General features: G+C 36.0%; 1 protein-coding gene across 3 annotated transcripts in view; it reads right to left on the reverse strand.

The window, feature by feature from the left end:
* The window catches only part of LOC119079298 (myosin heavy chain, non-muscle), a 57,806-nt gene that overhangs the window by 14,397 nt on the left and 16,063 nt on the right, over window positions 1-27,346 (reverse strand). For all 3 annotated transcript variants that reach the window (XR_005088153.1, XM_037187085.1, XM_037187086.1), the window contains exons 2-4: window positions 26,832-27,053; window positions 8,629-8,785; window positions 5,525-5,643 (exon numbers count right to left, since the gene is read on the reverse strand). Coding sequence is in view for 2 of the 3 variants with exons in the window: in XM_037187085.1 (XP_037042980.1) it covers window positions 5,525-5,643; window positions 8,629-8,785; window positions 26,832-27,053 (498 nt within the window). In the remaining variant the exon portion in view is untranslated. The remainder of the gene's footprint in view (window positions 1-5,524; window positions 5,644-8,628; window positions 8,786-26,831; window positions 27,054-27,346) is intronic.

A 27,346-nucleotide genomic window follows, 5' to 3' on the forward strand; every position in this document is an offset into this window, starting at 1 on the left:
TGATTCACTCAAATCAATCTAGATATTACAGGGGATACATCATCAGATTATTGACAACATTTATTTCTCTACTGGAATATAGAACTGCGTGGGCTGAGAGAACACGTGCGTTTACTTCATTAAACCACAATAGATTAAGGAATTTGTTCATGTATTGTCTCTTTGCTGTTGTAAAATTCAAGTTTTTATAAGAAGGTTACATAGATTGCTTGGTGAAAAAGGACTTCACCTTGCACAAATTTAATACCTTGAACAGTATCTGACACTACAAGATATGCAACACGAAAAAACTAAATTTCAAAACCCCCTGAAACCCCGTGCTTCCATCTATGTAGTAAACACATAGAGCCATTCTTAGTCTATTGCTGCAACATTTGTTCCAGCAGTTTTCCGATTGATAGGAGCGCCGTAACAAGGGTAGGTTTAGTGTATCTCAGTGAGCTGATATCTTAGAGCTTTCAATTAGGTGAGGAAAAAGGAATGTTCGGGCCGCAAATAACATTTTGATTGAAAAGTCTAGGGTTTGTGACAAGTTGAAAATGTGATTTATCAGGCAAGACAGGTTATTCCCTGAGGATTTCATGCTTAATGTTGTACTACCAAGACCATTATTTTCACACTAAATTGATTTTCCTGCTATAAAAAATGAATGGATCCAGCCTTGTCAGGTCTATCCTAAGGTTTCGAACCGCAGCCTTAAGGTGACATGACATACAGTATTGTCATACAGGTCATTGATAACTTCGTAAATATTTTCTGACGTGTCAAATGTATGACCGACCCCAAGCGTAAATGTACCTTCCGAAAATACGTTTTTCTCGAGTTATTACTGTTTCTAGCAATAGTGAATTGCGGACGTCCTTTTAAAGGACAACACATCGTCAACGGGCCTTTCGCTAACTGACTGAATGACAATACACGCCAGTGACAAGACAAGACTTAGCACAATGGGAGAACAGTAGCTGTCGCTCGTAGTCGCAAACCAATGAACCGATTCAAGCAGATGATGTTATTGTGGACAAATCTGATTGACAGAATCTTAGTGTTGCGGTTGAAATTCGAACCTACGAACTTGCAATTCAATAGAAGTGCGCTATTGAGTTACCTTTATGGATGTCTACTGTGACGCACACAGGGCCTCATTTCGTCATTTTATCTAAAAACACAACAAATTGCATCGTAAATGTTGTTTTTACTGCCTTTTTAGTTGTTTTTCATGTCTTTGAGCTTAACTGATTACTTCGGAATGAGATCTAACAGCAAACAAAATTTGGAAATTTTAAGAATTTTTGTGAAATTTTGGAAATTTTTGGAAATTAAATTCCTTAAAATAGGCCCTGGACGCACATGGGCTTTCAGTCTTAACAGTTGTAATACGCGAGGAATTCTGGGAAACTTTAATTTATTTCGAAACCGGTCAAAGCTATCGATCGAACCGTATGGAGGAGAATATAATGTAAATTTCTTTGTCAAAGTTATTGTCAAAGGACATCAGAACAATGATGGTCGACTAACATAATTACTTGATTCTCTGACCTTTAAATTTGTGTCTGTGTTTACGTGTCCTAATCAAACAAGTCATAAATTTATGTATCACAGAACATGAACCGAAAGCAATAATTGCACCTGACTACACGACCTTCTCGAAACAGTTTTGAGAAGAAAGGTGTGCGTAGAAAAATTACATTTTTTTTGATAAATGATCGTCATTGATCGTAATACCAGTAACTTTATTCGATCGATCGATTCTGATCTAATAACTGCAATCAATAAACCACCGAACGCCGATATACGTGAGAACGGCAAGTCATTGGTTTTTGTGGTTTTGCGCTGTAATGTAGACGCGTTACACTTACTGCACTTAAACCATCTAAATCTTAATGATTTATGTAACTTATAATATGTCATTTACGGACAAATAATCTTGCAAAACTTATACGTATACTTAGCGGCATATGGCACGGCCATATAAAAACACGAAAATAAAATTCGCAATTTATCATTTTAAAGCTATTACTACTTGTAATGCATGCGACCATTTAGACGCACTAGATGTTAAATATGAAATTGTATGCGCGCATAAGATAAACACAGTCACAAAGTGAATAACCGCATGCATAGCTAATTAATAGCCATTTTTTCGCTACATAGCTACAGATTATCAACTTAGCACGCAATATATTTTGTCTTAATTAAACACAACAGTCTTCAGCATCGGCGAACATTACTCGGTTGCATTGTTGGACATTGTAATTATCGAATTAAAATCACTTCATTTGAACCAATCAATTGGTTAAGGTTACAAACGAGCCTATAAATCAATCTTGTTTGAATTGACTAAAAAAACAACAACAACAACGACCAGAGTGTCACCGATCGAGGTAAGGTGATCCAAGATTGCCCCGGTAACATTGATATTTTCAATTCAATTTTAACTTTTTTTTTTATTTTATGCGAAATGTTTGTGACTAATTCGGCCGTATGTTTATTACATATCAATAAACGTAACTTGTTTACTTAACCACTTAATATTTCGACGATCAATTTGGCGATGATCAATTTTGCTTCAATTTATTAAATTGCTGGCACTTTCATTTATCCGTATCCATAGCCATATATGGCAACTAAACTTAAAGCTGACGATTCGTTAGGTTATAACAGTCTGTGTTTGAACACATTTAGCACTTTAGGAATTTCAATTGTGCGTTTTGTGACACGGAACGAATTGTTGTGATAATGAAGATGTCACGTATACACGGAGACTGTGATGATTCAGGTGTGTGTTACACATTGACAATTGGAGGAAATTCTGAATTTTTCAGGTTTTATTTGTTGTGTTTCAACGAACTTTTTTTGGCAGATTCGTATTGTCGTAATCGCAGCATCTGTTTCTTTAATTGAAACGTTTGCACGTCAATCGTAATTTAAATCTGGACAGACATGTATAACCGATGAAGCAATGTGATAATATGAACGGATCAGTGACTGATCAAATCATAGCCTGTAACAGTGAAAACGTTTTTTGCAATGCTCATGAATTTTTCACAGATTTTCACGAATTTTGTGAGTCTCAAAAATAGAGAAAATCGTGAAAATTCGTGATACACTTATAAACTCTCTAAATGACCGTCTTTTACTTCTCTAATTTATCTATATATTCGTTATGGAGAAATGGGAGAAGTTGGAGAAATGAGAGAAGTTGGAGAAATGAGAGAAGTTGGAGAAATAAGGGACTCAGAAAAAGACGGTCATTTAGAGAGTTTATAACTGTAATGTTTTCACGACTGGGGTCAAATGAAACAATGAATCATTTAGACGTCAGCGTTCTGATGTAAAGTATAAGGACGTGAAAGTCAGCGGACTTGTTTCGGTTGCGTCTTTTCTTTTGTCTTTTCTTCACGTTCCTAATAACATCCCCATTTGTTTTTTGGCTTCTTTAAGTGAACTTACTACTACGTGATAATGACTCTGTTGCATTGCAAATGTTGATTCTATTTAAGATATCCTTCGGAAATAATTGAAGAATCGGGAATGTTGATTGCAGGGCTTACTTTAGAGAATTTTGACAAAGTGTTGTATTGCTTTGACTTGACCAAAATTGTTGAAAAAATTTCTTTTATTCAACGAAGGGCGAACGAAACGTGTTACCGTTTACGATTCGTGACGAAACGTTTTACCGTTTACAATCATAGTGCGGACGTGATACGTGATACGTCGAAATCAGCATTGTTTTGTCCTGTTGTTCGTCCGCACTATGATTGTAAACGGTAAAACGTTTCGTCACGAATCGTAAACGGTAACACGTTTCGTTCGCCCTTCGTTGAATAAAAGAAATTTTTTCAACAATTTTGGTCAAGTCAAAGCAATACAACACTTTGTCAATGTTGAATTACTGACCAAGCAATACAACAATTTTATTAATATAGAATTTTAATTCTGAAAATTCTGAAAAAGTTCTGAAAAATTCCGAAAAATTATTTCAGAATTTTTCTGAACTTTTTAGGAATTTTTTCAGAATTTTCGGAATTTTCAGAATTAAAATTCTCTAAAGTAAGCCCTGGTTGATTGTAAGGCTTTTTTGATTGTTTCGAAAAATAGTTAGTGATGGGGTAGTTTGAATCACGTCTAAGGATGAGAACCTCATGTATGAGTGGAATTACAGTTCGAAACTGAACGATTTGATGAGATTCTAAAAAGGGATAGTCCTGACATCTGAAAGATGGCTTTTCTGCGTGTGGTACCTACACGGCGTGAGAAAGACATTTTGTGGGCTCACTTCCTGCTTCATGTACATCGAAATTCGTACGAAGAAATAATGATAATCTGAGGTCCACTAGTTCTTCCTTCAAAGCTAACTCCTGGAATGAGCCATTTCTAGAAAGACTACCGGTATTTTGTGATCTGATCCCTGATCGAATATAATCTGATTCTGTTACAGTTAAGCCCATCAAAGAGCTAAATCAATATGGTATTCCTACGCTATGAAGATGACTAATCCAAAAGAAATGTTTGAAATAAAATCGAAAGTTTTGTCAATTGAACTTGATCACATCGTCAAATCAAAACTGAAATTACGATATTGTAACATAACACGCGATATGCTTTTTAATAATTCAATTAAAACTAAATATGAAAATATGATCCACCTACGTGTCCGCCGCATAAAACCACCGCGTACCAACGATATATATTTAACTGCCATTTACACCGTAATGTTTCCGATGGAAAACGACGACGACGTGTTGTTATAAGCATACGTAACAATATATTCTTAACGACATCCCAGCCGAATGATTAATGTTTTATTGCATTCCATTTGAATACGAATTTATAATTCCAAATTGATAATAATCCCAGGTAGATGTGTGAAATTTTCACACATCCTACGAGAATCTGTTACAGATTCATTTTGCTGAAAAATTTTATTTTTCAAATTAATTAATTTATTGCGTTGAATTAATTAAGACAAAAATTCGATTTATTCGTTACTCGTTCGCTCACTTTACCATATGTAATAGGACATTGTAATGTAACGACACAGATACTCCGTATGAACACATGTCAGAGAGCTACTTATTAAGCTACAAAGTCAGCAGCAGCATGAATTTTGCAAGATCGTTTGAGATTAAGAAGCAGAAAAAAAATCGGATAAATTCGTATGTATGTTGTGTGTAGGCAAGTCTAAAATGTTTATTGAAAATTGTATGAAATTCTATGTTAATCAAATCAAATGGATTGATCGATAACCATCCGTACATTTAACCTCTTAGAAATAGCAAACGTATTGCCATTTAAAACGTTGAAACTTGTTACTCCTTTTGTTCAAATTTGTATGATATTCATTGAATCTATTACTTCTTTTGTTCAGACTATCACCTAGTGTTTCAAATAAAATCTTTTACTTCATTCGCTTCAACAAACATTTCACTTTTCTATGACCACATCGGTCAGAGAACATTGTTTATTGTTGTCATTGCTGTCGATAACAGACAAAAAAATCTTTCTTTCTTTTTCTAATACTTACAGCTGATCCCTTTGGTTTCGATGCAGCTACATAGGCCAAATACTGAATGACTTTTTTTGTGTTTTCTGTTTTACCAGCACCTGATTCACCAGTACACAAAATGGATTGATCTTCACGGTCTGTAAAGAAAGGAATGAAAGTGATCGTTAGTGGGACCAAATAATTGTTAAAGTCAAATTGTCAATCTCATTGAACTGCGATATTATTCCCATAAGATTTTGCATCAATACAATTTTCCGAGTCGGTGGTTCAATTGAGACATTATGACAGAGGATTGTTAAATGTTAACATTATGGTAAACATATCCATTGCTCTCAATCCACTCTTGTATTCCATTCGGCTCTTGACTCACATGTTAACATAATTTTCAGTATGTTTGCATATTAACAATCAAGAAGCAATTTAATATTGACCATAAATGGTCATGCTTGCATTGAGGTCACCAGAAATATATTCATTTTTTTTAGTGTAAGAAGAATGGAATCGCATTCGAATGAGTCGTTGTTTTTAGCAGAATTAACTGTGGCAATTGAGCTGGGCACTTAGTAATACTTGTTAAGTCTTTGGTAGGTCATTTTCACCCGTCTTTACAGATGACATGTGAGCCATACGTACTTCCCACACCCGCCCTGAACAAAAATAAAGTTTTACCGAAAATGCACCCAAAAATTGATTGCTGTTCTCAATAGAGGGACCCTAGAGGAGTTCAAAACGATGGTCCGTTAAGCTGGACCAGATGCTTCCCCAGCCCATACAATTTTTTCGTTAGTTGTATGGGTGTGGGGAAGCATCTGGTCCAGCTTAACGGACCATCGTTTTGAACTCCTCTAGGGTCCCTCTATTGAGAACAGCAATCAATTTTTGGGTGCATTTTCGGTAAAACTTTATTTTTGTTCAGGGGGGGTGTGTTCCTTCAGAGTGTAGTGGTACAATTTCTGTTCTAGCTTTCATAGAAACAGTTCGCATGAATCAGAACACCTATCAGACAATAGTTTTCCAGGCATCCCTGACGACGTAAACCATTGAAACAGTTATTTGTTCACAGAGGGAAAACAAAAGTTGGAAATTTCATTGCGATGGTGTTGTTTGTGGTCAAAGCGTAGCGGAGGCCACAAGTCACCAGAGAAAATAAAATTTCCAACTTTTCTTCCCTCATCCCTTTGTTGCCTGGAAAACTATAGTCTGACAGACATTCATTCAAAATCAGAGCCATTTGATCTACAAACTAAGTCTATATGCTAGTAGAAGTAAAAACCCTAAAATCCGTTGAGGTTCGCCCGAAAAAGTTCTGACAGTCGTACGGACTTTTGAAGACTTTGCTCTTTAATCCGAAATTTTCAAATGTTTCCAAACTCATGGCTGAAATAAGTTTTTGACCCTGACCAAAAGAGATTTCCAATTTCAATAATTTCTACCAAAATATCTATCGCCCCGGTAAGCTTATCGTATGGAAAATCTCAACTAAAAACCTGAAACGCCCTGCAGCAAAAATTATGTTTTTTTGTCTCTGTCTTTCTCGGTTATGTCGATTATATTTGCCAATTCCGATGAAAATTAAATAATTTGAGATGATTTATGGTCCTAGATACAGTCCAATAAGTAGGTAATGTGAACTGGTGAACGAAATAATCGGATAGAAAAAACAAAACCATAACGACGTGCCTTGTACAGCAAACATTAAACTTTTCTGTTCCATTAGATTTACTATTTTCACTTAGCAGAGGTATGGTATGCTGGTTATATTGTCTAGATCCATAATTTCATAAAAATCAACATCGTATAACAACGAACAACATCACGTCACAACTATATTTGGTTCGATGTGAATAGACATTTAACTGACACATTAAATATTTATTGCTTCGGTTTAATGTTTTAATTGTTTTTAAATGTTTTTCAGCCGTCATTTGAATAACCGACCATGTCGTCGAAGTCATAGTCGCGTTTTGTGATGTTTGAAAAATGAGTTCGATTCGATTTTTGATTTGATTTTTTTTCGAAAATTAAATCGAGTTTTCCTTAAGAAGATCATTATGCAACCAGCGATTGCGTGGACGAATCGAATGAAATTGGAAACTGTGCAGTGCGATTTCTCAATGCAATAAAGTGTACCAAGCACACAATGACGGGAGTATTTGCTTACGGACCGGTTTATTGTTTAAAAATGATTTTTGTGGTCTGACAAACCTTGGCGCTAAAATGTTCTTTCATTTAGTCTCAAAATGATTGGTTGCGAGACGGGTAGTCTTCGTTGCTGGAGTCAAATAAGAGTTCGGTGCGGTCACCAAAGACATCTGTTAGATCCCGTTTCGTATGTTGATTTAATCAAGGCTGTAAACTTTGGGAAGGTCATGCAGATCGTGATTTTATTGCATCTGTGGGAAGAGACTACTTCTGACGATTGTACATTCAAGAATGAATTCATCACGGAAATGGTGAGTATAAAAATCCGCCATATTATGTTTTAGTGTAGTGTATCACTCTCACTCACGTATATGCGTGACCACCCCAAACTTTACAGTCTTGGATTAAACTAGCAATATTCGAAGATATTGATGGTATGTTCTTGTTTGGTTTCTCTTCCACAAAGAACTCATGACGTACTTAAATGACTCTTCGCAATCCCATTAAATGGTCCTAGTCATTCATTTCTCTCTATAAGTGAGATTCGAAACCAATTTGTCAACGAAAGTCTAAACTGTAATTGCGTAGAGTTACTGTAACGAAGAATGGCACAATTCGTTTCACACAAATTTGTTCACGTTGGTTTCCAATTTCTCTAAAACAACAAAATGTTGAGAAAACTACAGCACCGGCAAGACCAATTATTTCTCGGAATATCTGCACACCTGAACTCTGAACATAAATCTTTCCACAGCGCATACGACATATTTGAATGGCATGGTTCAGCATCGTATATATTTAAGATCACGTACTCTTGTTGTTCTTTCTGTTTTTTTCAATCATAAATCAAAATAACCTAATAATTAGCCGTCTGTACAGAAGTCAAACGGAATCGAGCCGTTTAAAATGGGTATATTATGAACACCAAACACCAATTACATCCGCCTACGGTCAATTTTATTGGAAAATGTCATACATACCTTGCAGCATAGATCGATAGGCACTGTCTGTTATTGCGAATACATGTGGAGGCACTTCGTGTCGCTTTATACCCTTATATCGCTCCATGATTTTTTCGGTGTAAATAGGTAGCTTTTTGTATGGATTTACGACTACACAAAAAAGACCTGAGTATGTCTGGAAAAAAGAGATGAGAAATCAAAAATTAATCGTCGGTGAATAAGTGAGCGTATAATAAAATAAAGGATTTTTTGGCTATATAGTTTTGCATCTATAGTGAACCGAGCGAGCTTTATGGTTCAAAAGCAAAACACTTTGTTGAAAATATTTTTTTATTATTTCAGTCTGTAAACGAGGAAGGAAGCAATGAGTCCATAATTTCCTTATTGAAACGCAATTTTACACAGTTGAGTGGAAGATTTGAATATTTTTCGTTATTTCAAACCAAATTCTTGTCGCACAAAATAACATTCTTCGCTTTCTGGAAGCATTCAAAAATGTCCTAGGACGTTAACACTCAGAGTGTTAAAAAGACGGAGGCGGTAGTATTACCTCTGGTGTTGTTGTAGTCTTGCAAAGATTGGTTATCCAGAGACGATTGTACCAATTGTTTTAAATCGATTAAGTTTAGATGGTTGATGATACATACTGGACCATCATCAAAACAATTGCAAAGTTCAACAGCAGTTCAATGCATTGAAATTTGTTGTTGAGGCGATCACAGATTCCAAACTATATCAACGACAACGAGAACCTTTAATACCAACTAAAAGATTGGCAGAAAATGTTTAAATTTATTTTTCGACCAGTGGAGATAGTCGAAGACTTCATTCGACATTCCCAAAGTTCAATTTCATGCATAACAATGCACAGCTTCCGCCTCTGTCATTCTAAACTTGTCACACTTTTGAAAATCTTTTTTGAGAGAGACAGAATATTATGGAATCTTATCACTCGCAAAGTCGGGATAAAGGTGAACAACCTTTTCCAATCTGTTCAGAATAATACAAAAAAAAGTCAAACAAAAGAAAGTCTCCTGCGACGTGGCATTCATTATATTTTCGAATGACTCGTTTTCATTACAATTTTCGCAACTACCGACATGCTAAACCGGCACATCTCCCTGTTCTTTTTATTTTTAACTTAATTGTTTACGTAGGATGAACCATCTTGCATTGGTTAGTCGTTGCTTTCAAGAAAAAATTATTAGCGTAATTAATTACGCAGCCGCTGCTGAGTAACATAAATGCCCCAACCGCATCTTTGTTTACGGAATAAAGCGTGCAACTTTTTGCAAACATGTCCAGCATTGAATCATTCTCATTAAAAAGTTATTAATTTCAATTAACATTTACAGAAACCCATATAATTCCATAACGCAGCCTCTTATGGATGCCTCTGCAACCACTAGCAACAAAAGTCATGTCATCAACAACTAAATTTGTAAATATTATGACTCGGACCGTAGTAATAGATATAAATACGGCATGCGTGTGTTCATTCAACTACTCCCCAATTTGGAAAATTTCCCATTCAATAAAATAAAACGTTTTGACGTTTTACTCAAACGAGATTTTCTTTCGAGTAGCTGTGGTATCATTCCGAAATAAAATAAAAAATTTAAATAAATTCAATTTGGCTTCGACATCTCGCATAGATTATCTCTTCTTTCACCTAACGTAACACAAATTCCTCGACCAAATAAAGATTCTATTATAATCAACAAATAACCGAAAAGAAAAGCTGTTTAATATATGAAGAAGAAGAAGAAGAAGAAACGAAACGAAACAACATCCATAACAACATTATGTGAACATAATTTCAAATTAATCACTTCGCGCATAAAATTAAAAGTTCACCGAAAAAACCATTGACTTTGAATATTATGGTGTTATTAAACGTTTTACATTTTAGGGCATTATAGAAAATGAATGGTGCAGAAGAAGAGTATCTAACGCCCATATCATATAGACCTGGAGCCTATGGTATTTTGAGTCCCTCATATGGTCATATAATTCTCTTGGGTACTAAAGGGTGCCCATGAATACGAGCGACAAAAAATGTTCTACGATTTTCCTGGAAAATGCATATTGGGGCATGCCAGACAAAAGGGAAATCGAAAAATGATCGCTTTTTGTCGTGATAAGCCCACGACCTGAAATTGGTGTCATTCGATGCCCACGGACCCTAATAAACATAAAAACACCCGCCAGACAAAATTCAGTCGGAACTGTGAGCTGCCAGACAAAATGAAAAGCCCAACATGGCCGTTTTTTGTCGTGATGACCCCATGATCTGAAAGTGGTGTCATTCGATGCCCACAGACCCCAACGAACAAAAAAACTATCGCCAGACAAAATTCAGTGAAAACTGTGAGCCGCCAGACAAAACCAAAAGTCCAACATGACAGGTTTTTGTCGTGACGACCCCTCGATCTGAAATTGGTGTCATTCGATGCCCACAGACCCAAATGAATAGAAAAACCCCCGCCAGACAAAATCTAGTGGGAACTGTGAGCCGCCAGACAAAAAGAAAACTTGAAAAATCACTTTTTCCATCGTGATGTTACATGACCGAAATTTTGATGTTTTTCCATTCCCATGGACCCCAATTAACAGAAAAACCCCCGCCAGACAAAATCTAGTGGGAAGTGTGAGCCGCCAGACAAAAAGAAAACTTGAAAAATCACTTTTTCCATCGTGATGTTACATGACCGAAATTTTGATGTTGTTCCATTCCCATGGACCCCAATTAACAGAAAAACCCACGCCAGACAAAATCTAGTGGGAACTGTGAGCCGCCAGACAAAAACCAAACTTCAAAAATTAATTTTTCATGCACTTCGAATTTGTAAATTTTCGGCGAATCGTAAAATACAGTGATTAAATGATGTCGGTGTGCCAAACTAGCTAGGATTGTATCAGCTGTTGGCTATATCATTGTTAGTACGATCTACATTTATCATTTTTTGTTGATGCAAAAGTGACACTCATCTAGTTTTATGAATGAAATTTAGAGTTGTCATAACAGAAAAATTTGGAATTTGGTATTGTTGTGGCGAATATTTTCGTACGTCGTTGTGTAAAGGCACAGTTAGCATTGCCCGAGAATGTTTAAAATAAAATTCATGTACGTACTAACCAAGGTACTAACACAAATTGACGCAAGCATATTTCATTAAAACGTCGTTTTTGTATTCGACATTTGATACGTATTTGACAGCACATATTGCAATTACGGACCACCCTATTTGTCCGTTTACAAATTTCAATGCTATGACGTCGAGGTATCATTTAGGAAAGTCCGTAAACTCCATAATCTACGGAACAATTTTTTAGTAATCGAAACGGCAGTGAAGTTCTTATAACATGTCGAGTGATATCCGTTGATGTTGTCAACAACACCGGGCAAAACTTTGTGGTTGTATTTATAGTTATGGTTCTTTCTTAACTGTAGTGCTGAATGACATTTTTTTAATGTGGTCTCCGTAAATTGTTTTACTTTTAACTTTTCCGAAACACTATCTAAGTGGATACAACATTTTAATTCATTTTCTGTCATTGTGTTCCGTAGATTATGGAGTTTACGGACTTTACTAAATGATACCTCGACGTCATAGCATTGAAATTTGTAAACGGACAAATAGGGTGGTCCGTAATTGCAATATGTGCTGTCAAATACGTATCAAATGTCGAATACAAAAACGACGTTTTAATGAAATATGCTTGCGTCAATTTGTGTTAGTACCTTGGTTAGTACGTACATGAATTTTATTTTAAACATTCTCGGGCAATGCTAACTGTGCCTTTACACAACGACGTACGAAAATATTCGCCACAACAATACCAAATTCCAAATTTTTCTGTTATGACAACTCTAAATTTCATTCATAAAACTAGATGAGTGTCACTTTTGCATCAACAAAAAATGATAAATGTAGATCGTACTAACAATGATATAGCCAACAGCTGATACAATCCTAGCTAGTTTGGCACACCGACATCATTTAATCACTGTATTTTACGATTCGCCGAAAATTTACAAATTCGAAGTGCATGAAAAATTAATTTTTGAAGTTTGGTTTTTGTCTGGCGGCTCACAGTTCCCACTAGATTTTGTCTGGCGTGGGTTTTTCTGTTAATTGGGGTCCATGGGAATGGAACAACATCAAAATTTCGGTCATGTAACATCACGATGGAAAAAGTGATTTTTCAAGTTTTCTTTTTGTCTGGCGGCTCACACTTCCCACTAGATTTTGTCTGGCGGGGGTTTTTCTGTTAATTGGGGTCCATGGGAATGGAAAAACATCAAAATTTCGGTCATGTAACATCACGATGGAAAAAGTGATTTTTCAAGTTTTCTTTTTGTCTGGCGGCTCACAGTTCCCACTAGATTTTGTCTGGCGGGGGTTTTTCTATTCATTTGGGTCTGTGGGCATCGAATGACACCAATTTCAGATCGAGGGGTCGTCACGACAAAAACCTGTCATGTTGGACTTTTGGTTTTGTCTGGCGGCTCACAGTTTTCACTGAATTTTGTCTGGCGATAGTTTTTTTGTTCGTTGGGGTCTGTGGGCATCGAATGACACCACTTTCAGATCATGGGGTCATCACGACAAAAAACGGCCATGTTGGGCTTTTCATTTTGTCTGGCAGCTCACAGTTCCGACTGAATTTTGTCTGGCGGGTGTTTTTATGTTTATTAGGGTCCGTGGGCATCGAATGACACCAATTTCAGGTCGTGGGCTTATCACGACAAAAAGCGATCATTTTTCGATTTCCCTTTTGTCTGGCATGCCCCAATATGCATTTTCCAGGAAAATCGTAGAACATTTTTTGTCGCTCGTATTCATGGGCACCCTTTAGTACCCAAGAGAATTATATGACCATATGAGGGACTCAAAATACCATAGGCTCCAGGTCTAATAACACAGGGTGTAACAGTGCATTTTTGACCTGTCGGTGGTAAATTATTCGTTTATTGGTTAATTAACAATTGCCCCAATTTGAAATAATTATTTGTTCACCGAGAGAAAGGCTTCCAAAGTTTCAGATGAGGTGAGAAAATGACTATTTACTCGCCAGCGTTGTGAACGTTTTTCATGCGTGCATGTTGTGTTTTGCCGTTTTTCTCCACGAAACGAAAACATCGATTTGCCATGAAAACATAAGCAAAGTGACAGCTCGAATGAGAAAAGTACTTTTTCATACCTAGGACTCCGTCCAATATGAAAAATACTATTCGTACCACGGACTAAAAGTCTTTTTTAGCGTATTCGATTCCAGACCTCGCCTTCGGCTCTGCCCGGAAACTTCTCAAAGACTTTTAGTCCTAGGTACGAAATGTACTATTTTCTCCCCACGGGAGAGAAAGTGCAGCACTTTTCTGACTAGAAATGTCATTGGACCAGTTGTCAAAAAAACGCAATTTTCTCATGGTCTATTGAGGGCAGAAAATAGGGCGCGTTAAAAAATTCATTTTTTTTCAGTTTTTCCACTAAAACACTCAACTCATTTTGCCAAAGATAACGCCATCGTCGTAGCAAATGTACTATGTGTAGCTTGCCTTGTAGCTTGCAGTGCACACCATTTATTTAATGGACTATAATGTGAACTGTAGAGACATCAAACATATGTGCAAACAAACCGATTGCTGTATTAATAGGACTAGGAACTATAGACTTCGACTGACATATCTTCTAAAAAATTATCATAAAATTCCACGTAGTCACAGACAGTGAGAATGTCAGCAGTTTTACTATCGAATCTATTACTTCATTTTTGATCTAAGTATTTTCAAAAACGAGCCACAACTGTTTCGTCACTGTTTCAAAGGATTGATTTGATCTCTGATTATTTCATCTTTTTCGCTATTTAAGACTGCAAACTACTCAGACTTATTCCTGAAGTCGTTATTGATAACAGATGATATTCGTCTAAGTTTCTTAACCATTTGAAGGTCCATATGTAATTGTGTAAGAATGTTTCGAATGTTACAAATGAGTCGTATTGAAAGAGCAAGAGATTGTTTGTGATTTTCCTGAATTTTATGTTTTTTTCTTAACTGCAACAGAGATCAAAACTGGTAGCAAAGTGGAATTTAGATTAATTGCCGTCTATATAAGAAATTCTTAGTGTCTCATCAGAACGTGCCACTGAATCGAAAATCAGACTTATGAACCGAACAGCAAATTAACTACCAATTGCTACCTGTAAAATCATCTCGTAAAAACAAATTTAGGCGTTCACCACAGAAGCACCCTGCTCCGAATCTACCAAATAAATAAAAAAAAAGAACTAACCAGCGTATCCTCACTCTGCTACATTACATTATGTGTGTAAATAAACAAACATAATATGATAATGATGATGGTGGGCATTCAAAAACCCAGTGAGTGAGTGAATAGAATTAGTATTTGTCTTAATGAAGAACAAAAAACAAAATTATTTATCTTTGTGTCTGAACGATCAGAAATCAGAATCCATACCAAAAATGTTTTTGTTTTTTTCGAATCGTTTTTTTTTCGTGTGTTGAATTACTCTTCACCCACACACACATTTAACAGCCGAACCTCGAGTCTGTATAGAGAGAGTGATACGTGTACAAATGTATGTGCCCCGGCAGCAAATAAACGGACCAACAAACCTGGGGTGAATAACCAAAAAAAAAAATAAGTTTTATGAATCGAGAACTTTAAGAAGTCGTGCCAGAAATGAAATTCCACATTATAATAAATGTTTTTCTTCAAGTACTTTTTACAGATTTTTTTATGATTATCTCTCTTCTGTTCGCATATCGTTTATTTGTTTTGTTTATGTTTTTTTTGCCTTTTTTTATTTCAAGCAGTTGGAATTTATTCAAATGTTACCATTTTTACGGTGTACGTGTGTGCTGTATATTGCAACAAGTTTTTCGCTGGCTTTTTTTTTCCACCAAGAGACACAATCAATTTTAACCTAATTGGTGTTTTAAGTTTATCAACACTTGGAAATTAAATTTTTAAAATAATTTTTTCGCTGCTGTGACCGTGTGTTTTTTTGTGTCGCTTATTTGGTTTAATAAACATCGCGAAACTCAATCAATTAGCGAAATGCTCTTTCGACCTACAATAAAAACGAGATGGACGAAAGGAACAAAAAATGTGCAAGCAAAATCTGCTTTAGCTCTCATTAAAATTGTTAGGATTTGCTTGGTTGATAAGGAATTTAATGACAAAATATTGCAATGTTCACATCAGATATCGGTCATTGAAAAGTAATAAAATTTGTAATTCCAACGAAAGTGTAACATAGTGACTGCAACAATCTGTTCCTTTTCTGATTAAAATATTACGCGGAGATGATTCAATCGAACAAAGCGTAACAGTACAATTCCCATCCAGTAATTGTTAAAAATATTCAAAATAACTGACAATGGTCAGACCTGTTGTTACCCAAATGGGTGTCATTCCTTTTTACGATTTTGTTTAAAGAAACTGCTAGTCATCTGTTATTAACAACGACGAAACAAATATAGGAGGCGAGTTGTGTTCTCTTATGGGACAAGTTGGTTGGCCTGTAGAGGCGCCACATTTTTTTCATAGTACTTCATTCTCTGCGGCCTATTTTCATGTGAACCAACTTCACATTTGTCATTCAAGAACAAATGTCACCATATGAAGTTGGTTGACATGAAAATAAGCGCAGTGACAGCAGTAATTTTATGACAGAATGTACTAAAATATGGTAAAACTCTATTACATTTTTTCTTAGTTTCTAAACATCATTCTCCTATAGCAAAACGTATAACAAAACCAATGAAGTACAAGATTTTCCATCAAATACTAGATGACACTTTGAACATTAGATGTAGCAGATTCAATCTTCAGATGGATTCAAACAGCTTAACGTTTTAACAGTCTAAAGCCCTGATGGCCTTGATCAATGATCATGCCTCATTACCCATTTTTCAGATGCTATCTTCTCTGTCACAATCTTGTCACAGAGAAGTCTTCACCACCGGTCTATAATACCAATGGCATAATATGTGTGTTACATTACGTATGACAATTAAATGGTCTCATGTCACATAAATTACAATAGTTGGACCTGCTTCCGTCTGATGAATTGCATTGCGGTCTAATAACATAAATTTTGCCTTTCCAAAAAGAAACCTAAAAGCTTTACATCTTTACAACAATAGAAAGTGGGAGGAGTGACCATTGTTTCATCGTAAATGGCGTAGGTGCGTGGAGTGGAGGCCCTTAGGAATTTGGAATTTTTCGAAATATTTTTCTAATTTTTTTAAATAATTGTTGCAATTTACCTAAAGTTAAACAATAAAATTTATCGAAACATCACCCAAGAAACTGATAAGTTGACAGCTGAAAACTTACTAAAAGCGAAACCTGAAAAGTCTACATCATATCGCTTGAAATGATGAAAGCATAAACAGTCCCATTAGCCATTGTTTTTTCATTATTATCCACTTTGTTGCCACCAAAAATATCATTAACAGTAAACATCAATTTCCGGTAATTATAATCCATATTTATGTGAGCACCAAAGCAGCATTGAATGTTGGAGACATCATAAGAACAATAACTTTAAAACCAATCTAACGGCCCATTGTATAATATCGCGCAACGACAGACCGAATCACAGGCATTTGCTCTCGGCTAAAGAATTTGTTTAAAAGAAAACGGTTTTCGGAGCAACAAATCGACACTTTTAATCAGGTTTTTCTAAATGTGTCTCTGCATTTTATTTCAAATGCATTTTTTCCATCCGCCGTCTGATTAATACGAACCAAACACAAAAAGGAAAACAAATCTTTGACTTTGAATAAAGTCACGAAGAGATCCACAACATTTTCAAATGCAAACACACAAAAATTCGAATCGATTCGATTTTATGTTGCATTTTGGTTTCGATTCGACTTTCGTTTGTGTAGAATGGTTTTTGTGTTTGGTATATACCAGAGACGGCTATCTGAATCATTTTGTTAACTTAATTTTGATGGATGCGTGGTAATGCTGTGGAAAACAGGAAGAAAATCCAAATTCAATTGTTGTCGAAAAAGGTGGATGAACCAGCAAACAATGACTTTGTTTAGCAATTATTCTGCTGGTATACGGTTGGAAAATTGTAGCACTCACAGAGAGAGAATACCGGTTTTACGTGGAAGATTTAAAAAAAAAATTCATTTAAAAGCCGCACCCTCTTTAATGACATAAGTGGCTTGTGATACCGATATCTAATCTAACAGAATTGAAGAGATTTTCGGCTATACAACAAACATACACTCAACATACTGTGCAACATATTTCCGTTTGAGAAAACGTTAACTGTTATTTCCAGACCGATTATATTGAAATTAAATCGTGGAGTAGTTACCGATAAAGCAGCATGTTATCGTTTGTATTTATAGAGAGACTATGTGTGTGAAGGTGAGAGAGAGAGGAATATCAACTCGCGGTGTTCATAAAAATGATTATTTTTCGCTGAAAGACTCTTAACGTTATCTCTGGAAATTTATCAGAAGACGAGCGTACGTTAATCATCAATTTCGCTTGAATACCTTTTCTAATTCACGATAATTGTTACACATCGTTATAATTAGAATGTTTTTTTTTGCCTTAGTTTGTTATCTACAGCGGATATGATTAGCGAGTTGTATGTGGTGATTATGGGTAAAGAGCTACAGTGGATTCTCTCTATAGAGAACTGACGAAGATCAAGCAAGAAAAAATCATCTCAGTAAATCGAGCCCATAACCTGTGAAGTTTAGAGTTTTAAAGGGCTACATTATCAATTAGGCCTTTTTTTATTAAACACTGCAAATACGTTCAACTTCAAAACTTTCAAAAGCAACCAACGTAAGTCTGCTCCATCGAACGGTAAAAACGAATTTTGACAGACCGAAAACTACCGACCGTTATCCAAATAACCGCAACTTAAACAAATTCTTTCGTTAATGCTTTAAAGTGAAGTTGTGTTGGCTTCTCTGTGGATTGCATTTTCAACGACCTTGGCAAAGGGCCATTTCAGAAAATTTAGTTCAATACAAAGTTCGGACATTTTAGAGGAGGTCATTATCACCTCGATGCAACAGTGCATAATGTGAAGCTAAAACGGTAATATGTGAAGGAAAAAGAGTTACATGTGAAGCTTTGAAGTTCAGAGATCACAAAGCTCAGAGGGCAACAAAGAAGCATTATTTCGACTTCAGAGCGTCTGATTCTATTCCAAGTTGTTGTGGCATTCAAACATCACATTATGTTTTCTATCATATTCAGTACAATTGGATGAATACGAATGCCAAAGGCGTGTATGTTTTTAGAGACTACAAACGATGTTTTTTTTTCCTTTCTGTAACTTGCGGTAAACAATTAATATCTTAATGTCTACAAAGTCAAACAATTAGCTACCAATTCCGATGCACAATGAAATTCCAAGTATTTTATGTGTTATCTCAAAAATGCATTCACGAACATCAAAATGTAATTAAAATGCTGGCACATTCTTACAGATAAACCATAAATCCTAGTCGTTAAATCGGTTGAGTGTGCCTTTGTTTTAGGTGTAAGATAAAATGGATTACAGAAACTAAATACTTAAAACAACAAAATGTTGCATTCGGTGACCTTGAATGACCGTCGTCGTTTTGAAAACAATGCAACATGCTTCGCTAGCAATTCATCTGATCAAATAATTTTCCTATCTTTCTTGTTCAATCGGTTCAGGTACTTGATTCAAATTTCCTTTTCATCCCACTCATAAACCCAAACATCATAATTTCAGTCTGAGCGACTAGATAAACCGTATTGCTGTGCAAATAAAATTTGTATAATGGGAAAGTGGCGTTTGTCGTTAAAATCGCAGCTCATAAAATTCTCTGTATTATGCAAATTAATTAGTTTGTTGAATTAAGTAATCGGATGTTAGATTTGCATTACACATGCAATAAATCGGCGCTTTTTGAATTGTTTATTGTCAGTCAACCGATATATAATACGACCAACGCATTGTTATGCTGGTATGATAAGTATAGGGAGTTTAGCGGATTAATTTTTGTTGAGTTGGTGGATTCTTTGCGAAAATGATTTATGGCATAGGTACGGATCGTATGGATTGAGTTTACACAGTGTCGTTACAAAAATATTTTAAGAGAATGTAGAGGTGCTAGGTGCAGAAATTTCACATTGGATTAAGAAGAACGCAGAAGAGATGCGAAAGTGCAGAAAGTCGGTCAGAAGTTATTACCCTGTCACATACGGCTATTCACCTGTTATCGATAACGACGACAAAAACAATAGGTTTGTTCCAAATAACTGTAAACACGAACTTTGACAACTCGAACAACGACAATTTCATCCACAGCAACGTCGCTTACGCGATATTTCATACAAATCGAGCATCGTCGCCTACGCGATTTACACTGAGATATTATTGAGGTTATGGTTATATGGATGAAATTTGACAATTCATATGGCCTTGGAACAAACCTATGGCAAGATGTGGGTAATATGGTCTTTATATAGTAAAATGCATGTTAACAAAATTGAAGTACCAGATTTGAAATCTACAGATTTAAAATACTTCGATCGATGGAAGTAATAGACTCGATAATAATACTGGTCATATGCTTGCCGTCTGTAACAGGTTAAAAATCAGAAGTTTGCTTGTTTGGTTCTGTAAAAGATTTTGTTGGCTGACTGAGAACTGGCAGGTTATTACGCGAATTTTCGTAATCTGCAAGTACCTCCTAGTTCGAAGTTCCAACTGCCAGTTTTTTGATATGTAAAATGGGTTTTTCATCTTTCGATGAGTCATATTTGACAATGAAGGATTCAAAATTACACATGATCAGGCCATGACGAAGGTGGGGAAGATAGTACTACGAAGTAGGTCATATCTTTATGCATGTCCATCTCTGACGAATCATAAACGAAATGGAATATAATCTTTCCATATCATTTCATCATACACTGGTTGATATATGTGTGGCTAGCTACAACAATCGTCAGTTGGCCCAATTAGAAAGTATGTTCAGTATTTAAGTGTTGTGCAAGAAGTTCTAGTCATTACACCAAATATAAGACTCTGTACCTTTCGATAACTATCCAATCCAGGTATGACTCACTTAGAGTATCTAGAACATAAAGAGCTAGGACTTTACAATGCGTATTTGACTATGCTGGTCCCATGTCACTTTGTGATTAAATGTTGACAATAAGCCACAAAGATTTTAACAACAATTTCCAAATTGCACAACAGATCGTCCAGTGAAGTCAATAATGCTCAGAATGAAACATGTTTCTCTTTGCTTTTATTTCACTTGTTGATGACGAACGATACTTTCCAATAATTCGTTAAAATAAAAACCAAAGCAAAACCGTAACCATAAAGTGTATTGCTCTCATATAGAAGTTGTTACTACACCATATAGGTATCATTAGCATATAATAACAACAAAAAAACCAACAACATCGAGCAATAACACAGAGATAAAGAGACGAAAAAAGAACATTTAATTACGCATACATTCCATGTACGGGCATTTATTATAAATTAATACAAGAAAGAAAGAAATAATGTCATTCACATCATATTGTACCTATAAATGTACATATCTCAACAACAACAACAAAAATTCACGGCAACGAGCATAGCAAGAAAATGACTCACAATCTTTTACGAAAAGACTGGCACTTTAAAAGCAAGCAGAAATGATTGAACATCGAAACTTTATTGAAATATGATAGGTGAAGAATGTGTTGTGATTGTGAATGTGAACGATGATGAATCAAAGGTCTCTCACACAGTATTGGGTGTATAATACAGACTAAGAGCTGTTAACATGTTTCTTTTATTTACATTTTGATATCATGTGTCCGCGGTTTTATTGGAAATTTCTATGTTTCATGCAGGGCGAATTGAATCGACACGATTTCAGGTTAAACAGAGTTTTGTTGGAACGACTAGCGATTTTTCCAGACTTCTGACAAAATGAATATTTAAAAAAAAAATGGAAATTGTCGCGTTAATTCTGCGATGATTCAATTTTAAAGTTATTTTTATCGTCTGTTTTGACGAATCGCAAGTAAATTTGAAGATGGGGAAAAAAAACTGTAACGAACAAACACTGAAACACCTAAGTACATAAGAGAATACCATACCGTTGACGGTGACTACACATTTAATACTTCATAAAACCTATAGCAAACAAATGTCTTTACTTTACAGTTTACGGAGCACTTTGTGTTTTGGAAACTTTTGTGTCGTTTGTGTACATTTGCAATAATTCTATGAAACACGGGCGGAGTTCATACGGTCACTAATTCGGCTATCTAATGAATGTGGACTGGGTAATTGTCTTTAAAATTGAATAGGCACGGTGTGTGCACTCGACCTCATGTCGTTAACGTTATCAAGAGCCCGCAATCAGAATGGCCGTAAATTTGAGAGAAAATAGAGCTATTGAGCTACATCCAATTGTACGTTTGAAGTAGTGAATTCGTCGGAAGAACGCGCACAAGCCGCGATCAATTCCCCTGAATCTACTACTTCAAGGTTAATTTAAGTTGGAAAGTATAATGTCGATTAATGGTAGATCACGTCCTCGATTGGACATTTTTATTTTAAAAAGGAAAATATTTGACTCGCACATTGGAAATGAAAACTTATCTGTTAAAAGCAGCGAGTAAAGACGCTGTAATTTTCGGTGTACGCTCGACAAATTTCATTTGAGTGCAGAATTTGCAACAGCTGGTCTTTGATCATCTTACGTTCGTGCAATTAATAGCTTAGCAATGCAATTGGCTAGTTAATTGTCGGTTTTCTCCCTCACATATGTGTGAGTAAATACACGGCTAATTATTATACTATGCTCTAATACATGCAAACAATAGCATGAGCACCAGCTGTTGCAATTCTGCATTTCATAGAGATTGAACGATTGTATTTCAAAGGAGAAATATTCCTCAATGTGTCTTCATCCAACTAAAATTCGAATAATATTTCAAATCCCCATAAGTGCATTCGCCTCTGGATGTTTTCCATATTGAATCTAAAGGTCTTGATATCGCGAATTAACTCGGTCAATGGGATCGTTTTCTTTTCATGTACACATCAAAATAGCCGTTTGATGTCATGATATTCGTTCAATATTACATGTAATTCCACAAATGGACTGACAAATGTGGAAGGTCACGCTGATTCGTACAGCTTGAAAAATAGATTGAATTCGTTACAACTACAGTTTCGATATTCAAATGATTTCGTTGTAGCGCCATGATTTTACGATTCATTGTATTCAAATTAAGTTTTTCTGAATTCGTTCGATTATGCAATATCTTTGGATGTATGTATGACCGTTAATTAAGAGATAGATGCTTAGCATTCAATTGATATAAATACGCAATCCATGTCATCCATGTGTCTGAGCAAAAATCAAATCGTAAAACTAACAAAATATGGCTGAAAAGAGTCACTGTAGTCTCGATAGTTTTCCCATCCAAATTTGAAAGAGTTGTAAACAAAATCGAAACAAATCCACGGAATGCATTTTCCGAATACAGTATACAGCATCCAGCATGGAAAATGTAAAAATAAACTCCGAACCATTCGCTTTCGAGAGACAGTTTAATTTATGTAATTTTCGATTTCAATACGCAGCACAAATTTCCCGTTTAATTCCAAATGGAGCACGTGGCGTCTCTTCCGTTATTTACATTCGCGTGTGCATCTGACACTCAATAAAATATGTCACTTTTCCAATTGGTTTGTTTAGAATCGTTGCACTTAACATTCATTTTATGTTATCCATCTGGAGCAGTAAGCATTTTGAATTGATGAATTAAATTGCTGTCGAGAACATTTCAACGGACAATTGATTCCAATTGATACTATAACAGTCGATCTAATACGGCGATGTTCAAGAAAATGGAATGATTGGTGAACCTACTAATTTGTAGGGATTGTCTTTCTCTTATTAATTGTTCTAAACAAAAATCAATAAGGAATTGTTCTCGTACCTATCGCAAATATCAGCGATGGCACTGCCCGACGAGTTGATCTTTTACCGAAACAAACTTGTCGACAGCTTTAATCAGCGATAGTTCAGTGAAATATCCCAATCCACAATCTCTATTCATTATTCAACAAACCAAAGACAAAAGCTCAATCCGCAATCGAAGAGAATTCTTTGTCTAACAATTACTATCATTTGCTATCGACAACTATACGACAAAAATCAACGATAGACTATGGTCAGTATTCTCTTATATAACAAAACAATGGTTGGTACTACTGAAGTAAGAGATTTTGTATGTAATCGACATTGTGACACTTTAAACAAATGAAGTAACAGATTAAATATGTATTACGATTTACGATGCACCTGTCGTTTCCTAAAAGTTAAACTTCTAGTAACGACAAGCGTATCACGACAATAACTGAATCAATTGAATCGCCAATTCAACGTATGTTCATGTATCCGATACAAAATCTTGTACTTCAAGATTTCAACATAGAGTTCAGTCGATTGTTGCAAAATTTCTCTGTCGTTTTAGATGCCTTGTCTTACGATGGTCTTTCTAATCAAAAACATAATTTTTGTATGCTTCAAGTTCACTGCCATATCAACGTAGTCAGTCTAATTCGCATTATTTTCCTGAATAATCACGGTGGGGTTCAACAAAACTTAAGTAGAGTCGCGAGACCACCTCTTCCTGTTCTTAGTGAGGGACTCGAGTACTATCAGGAACCACATTCAGTTCGCGGATCCTTCCAGCCGTTTCGGAGAACCGGCACTCATGGCCGTGCGGGACCGATGAGTCAATTTGAATACAGATTGTTATCGCAACGGATAGAGGGACTAATTCTAAGCTAATTCGTGTGAAAATGGCTTCCCCCAACAACCTGACCAGCTAAAGTCGAAATTTCGACATTTCTAAATCGTGATCCAAGATGAAGAGAGTTTGAAACTATTTGAATGGAAATATTGGTAGAAGATTCCATGCTCTATTAAACACCGATAATGGATTTTACAAAAATTTGTCTGAATTGTACAATAGTGCCTGATCAGCCTGCAGTCTAAGCTTTGCAACGATACTAGACTTACCATACCAACCTCACAACAAGTATATGGTACGACATTTTGTTTGCAGCAAGGTCACTCTACGACGAAATTTTCAATTTATCATCTAGCTTCAAGTGCCCGTTCCTTTAGGATGAGTGGAATTGTTATGAGGGATTTTTTTGAAAGTGGACCAGGCTCCGTCGGAGCTATTTTTTCGCGGCGGTTTGTTCATATGCCCAGATAGCCCTTGGCCCCAATAGTACAAAACCGCTGTCGTTTAATTTTCATATTTGCGTCTTGGCCGGTGGTGAAGGTGCAAAAGTCGAAAAAAGGGTGTTTTCATACGTGATTTACTGCCGCTACAGACAATGGACACACATGTGTGGCGGCTTGTTGGATAGGTACTGTCCAGGAGAACCGGGGCAAGCATAGATATCTTACATGTTCTGTGCCATTGTTCGAAAATAACAAAAATATTGTGTCAGTCAAAGGCCGTAAATTTTGATGAACTTTAAAAGGTGATATCTCGCACCTGGAGAATGTTTATGGTTAGATCATTGGATGCAGACATCAAAAACAGCATAACTCGTGTATTTTTCTAAAATCAATATTTTGCTTTCGAGTGAAGGAAGACATTTGCTGCATACCCAAAAAAGTATCCTGAAACTTTTTACTTCTATGGCAATTGAGGTATAATTGTAGAGCTGGGTTAAGCCTCTATCAGGGCAGCCACTGATCTGTACAACAACAGTCACCAGGTACAAAATATCACCTAATAAAGCTCATCAAAATTTCCGGCCTTTGACTGATACATACTTTTTGTTATTTTTGAATAGTGCTTGAGTACACATTTGATATCTGTCTTTGCCCCGGGTCTCCTGGACAGTACCTATCCAACGAGCCACCACACATGTGTGTCCATCGTCTGCAGCGGCAGTAAATCACGTATAAAAAACACCATTTTTCGACTTTTGCACCTTCACCACCAGCCAAGACGCAAACATGAAAATTAAACGACTGCGGTTTTGGACTATTGGGACCAAGGGCTATCTGGGCATATGAACAAAACGTCGCAAAGAAGTAGCTCCGACGGAGCCTGGTCCACTTTCAAAAAAATCCCTCTATCCATTCTTCATAAATAAGTGGTTTACGTTATTTGAAGCAATTCTTACATTAATTCCTCAATAAGAACATGAAGAAAAATCGGAGGTGGTCTTGCGACTCTATTTAAGTTTTGTTCAACCCCACCGTGTAGGACGTTATAACACAACTGCACTTCGATCGAATGTATTTAACGGCTGGTAATATTGCAGTCCGATTCTACAAAAAAGGACGAAAGTTTCTATCGTTTCGAAAACAATTCGCATTTAAACCATTCATCATTCAAATTTCACTTCCGGTCTTCAACGGAATAACATTTTTCTCTAAAATATGAAAAGAAGTCATCGAAATTCTTGTTCCGCGTTGATTTCAAAATTCACTTTAAACGACGTTTACTCACGTCGTCAGGAGAGTTTCGGTTGCGTTTTTTGTTTTCTTTTAATTTTTATGATGGAAATTTTCTGCATTTATGACTAATAGCGGTGGAACAAGCATTCTTTCTCGGCTTTTTCGTTACCACTGGACAAGTCATCAGCCGTTTAATTTTATTTTTTTGAATAATGCAAAGGTTTCATAACGGAAAACGATTCAGATTATTTTCGTAAAAATTGTTGTTCTCTCGTTGTTCTCGGAATTGAAATGCTTGCGAATGAATGAAAGAAAAGAGGCGAAAGAAACTAAATAAGAAAAGAAATCGTTTCAGTGACCTTGTGTAATATACACAAAAATCGACATCTTGTACGGATTTACACGGTCTAATCTTAAAATGGAGTAAATAAACAAAACAACAAAGCAACAAAATTAAACCGAATGTTTTTTCTGAAGACATCGTCGCAATAAAATTACATGATGATCAAGGCAGAAGAGTGAATTTTTTGTACGAAACGAAAAATTCATCATCTACTCAACTGTGTAAACAATTCCTCTTCATTTAGCAGTTAACTGAAAATAGCTCGCCACTTGCTCGAATAATAATTATTTCGTCAAGTCTCAACTCACAAAGAAAACTGAGTTCATTGAAACAAAAATTAAAATTTTTTAGCGATTTGTTTGTACTTACATATATTAGACCCGAATAGTATCTGTCCTTAATGTTGTGTAGAACAGACGCTTCGTTCAAGCAGGTTAATTCGGCCATATCCTCCACTTTGTCGAATTTCGGCGGATTCATTTTTTGGATATCATCTCGAAGTATCTTAACACGTTTGCCAGTTTCGGCCAATTCCACTTCGACCTCATCACCGTCACCGGTTTCTTTTTTAATGCTGGCAGCAACAAACCCCTGTAATTCGAAGAAAAAACATTGATTAGCTAAATGCACACAAATTAAATCGATTCGTACTAATTGCGTAAATTACGACCGAACAATTGCTTTAATATGAAAGCAACCAAATTGAATGGGTTGCCTTTAAACTGGGTGAGAGAACATGGTTAAAATATGCAATGCGGCTCAATGACTCGTGTATACCCATCATCGCATGCGGCACATTATTCAAGCGAAATTAATCTTATGGACATCAATTTTACGCTCAATCACAATATTGTTGGCGTATGATTACTTCGTTTGAGGCCCGC

The sequence above is a fragment of the Bradysia coprophila genome, unplaced genomic scaffold (genome assembly GCF_014529535.1).
Source record: "Bradysia coprophila strain Holo2 unplaced genomic scaffold, BU_Bcop_v1 contig_324, whole genome shotgun sequence".
NCBI lineage: Eukaryota > Metazoa > Arthropoda > Insecta > Diptera > Sciaridae > Bradysia > Bradysia coprophila.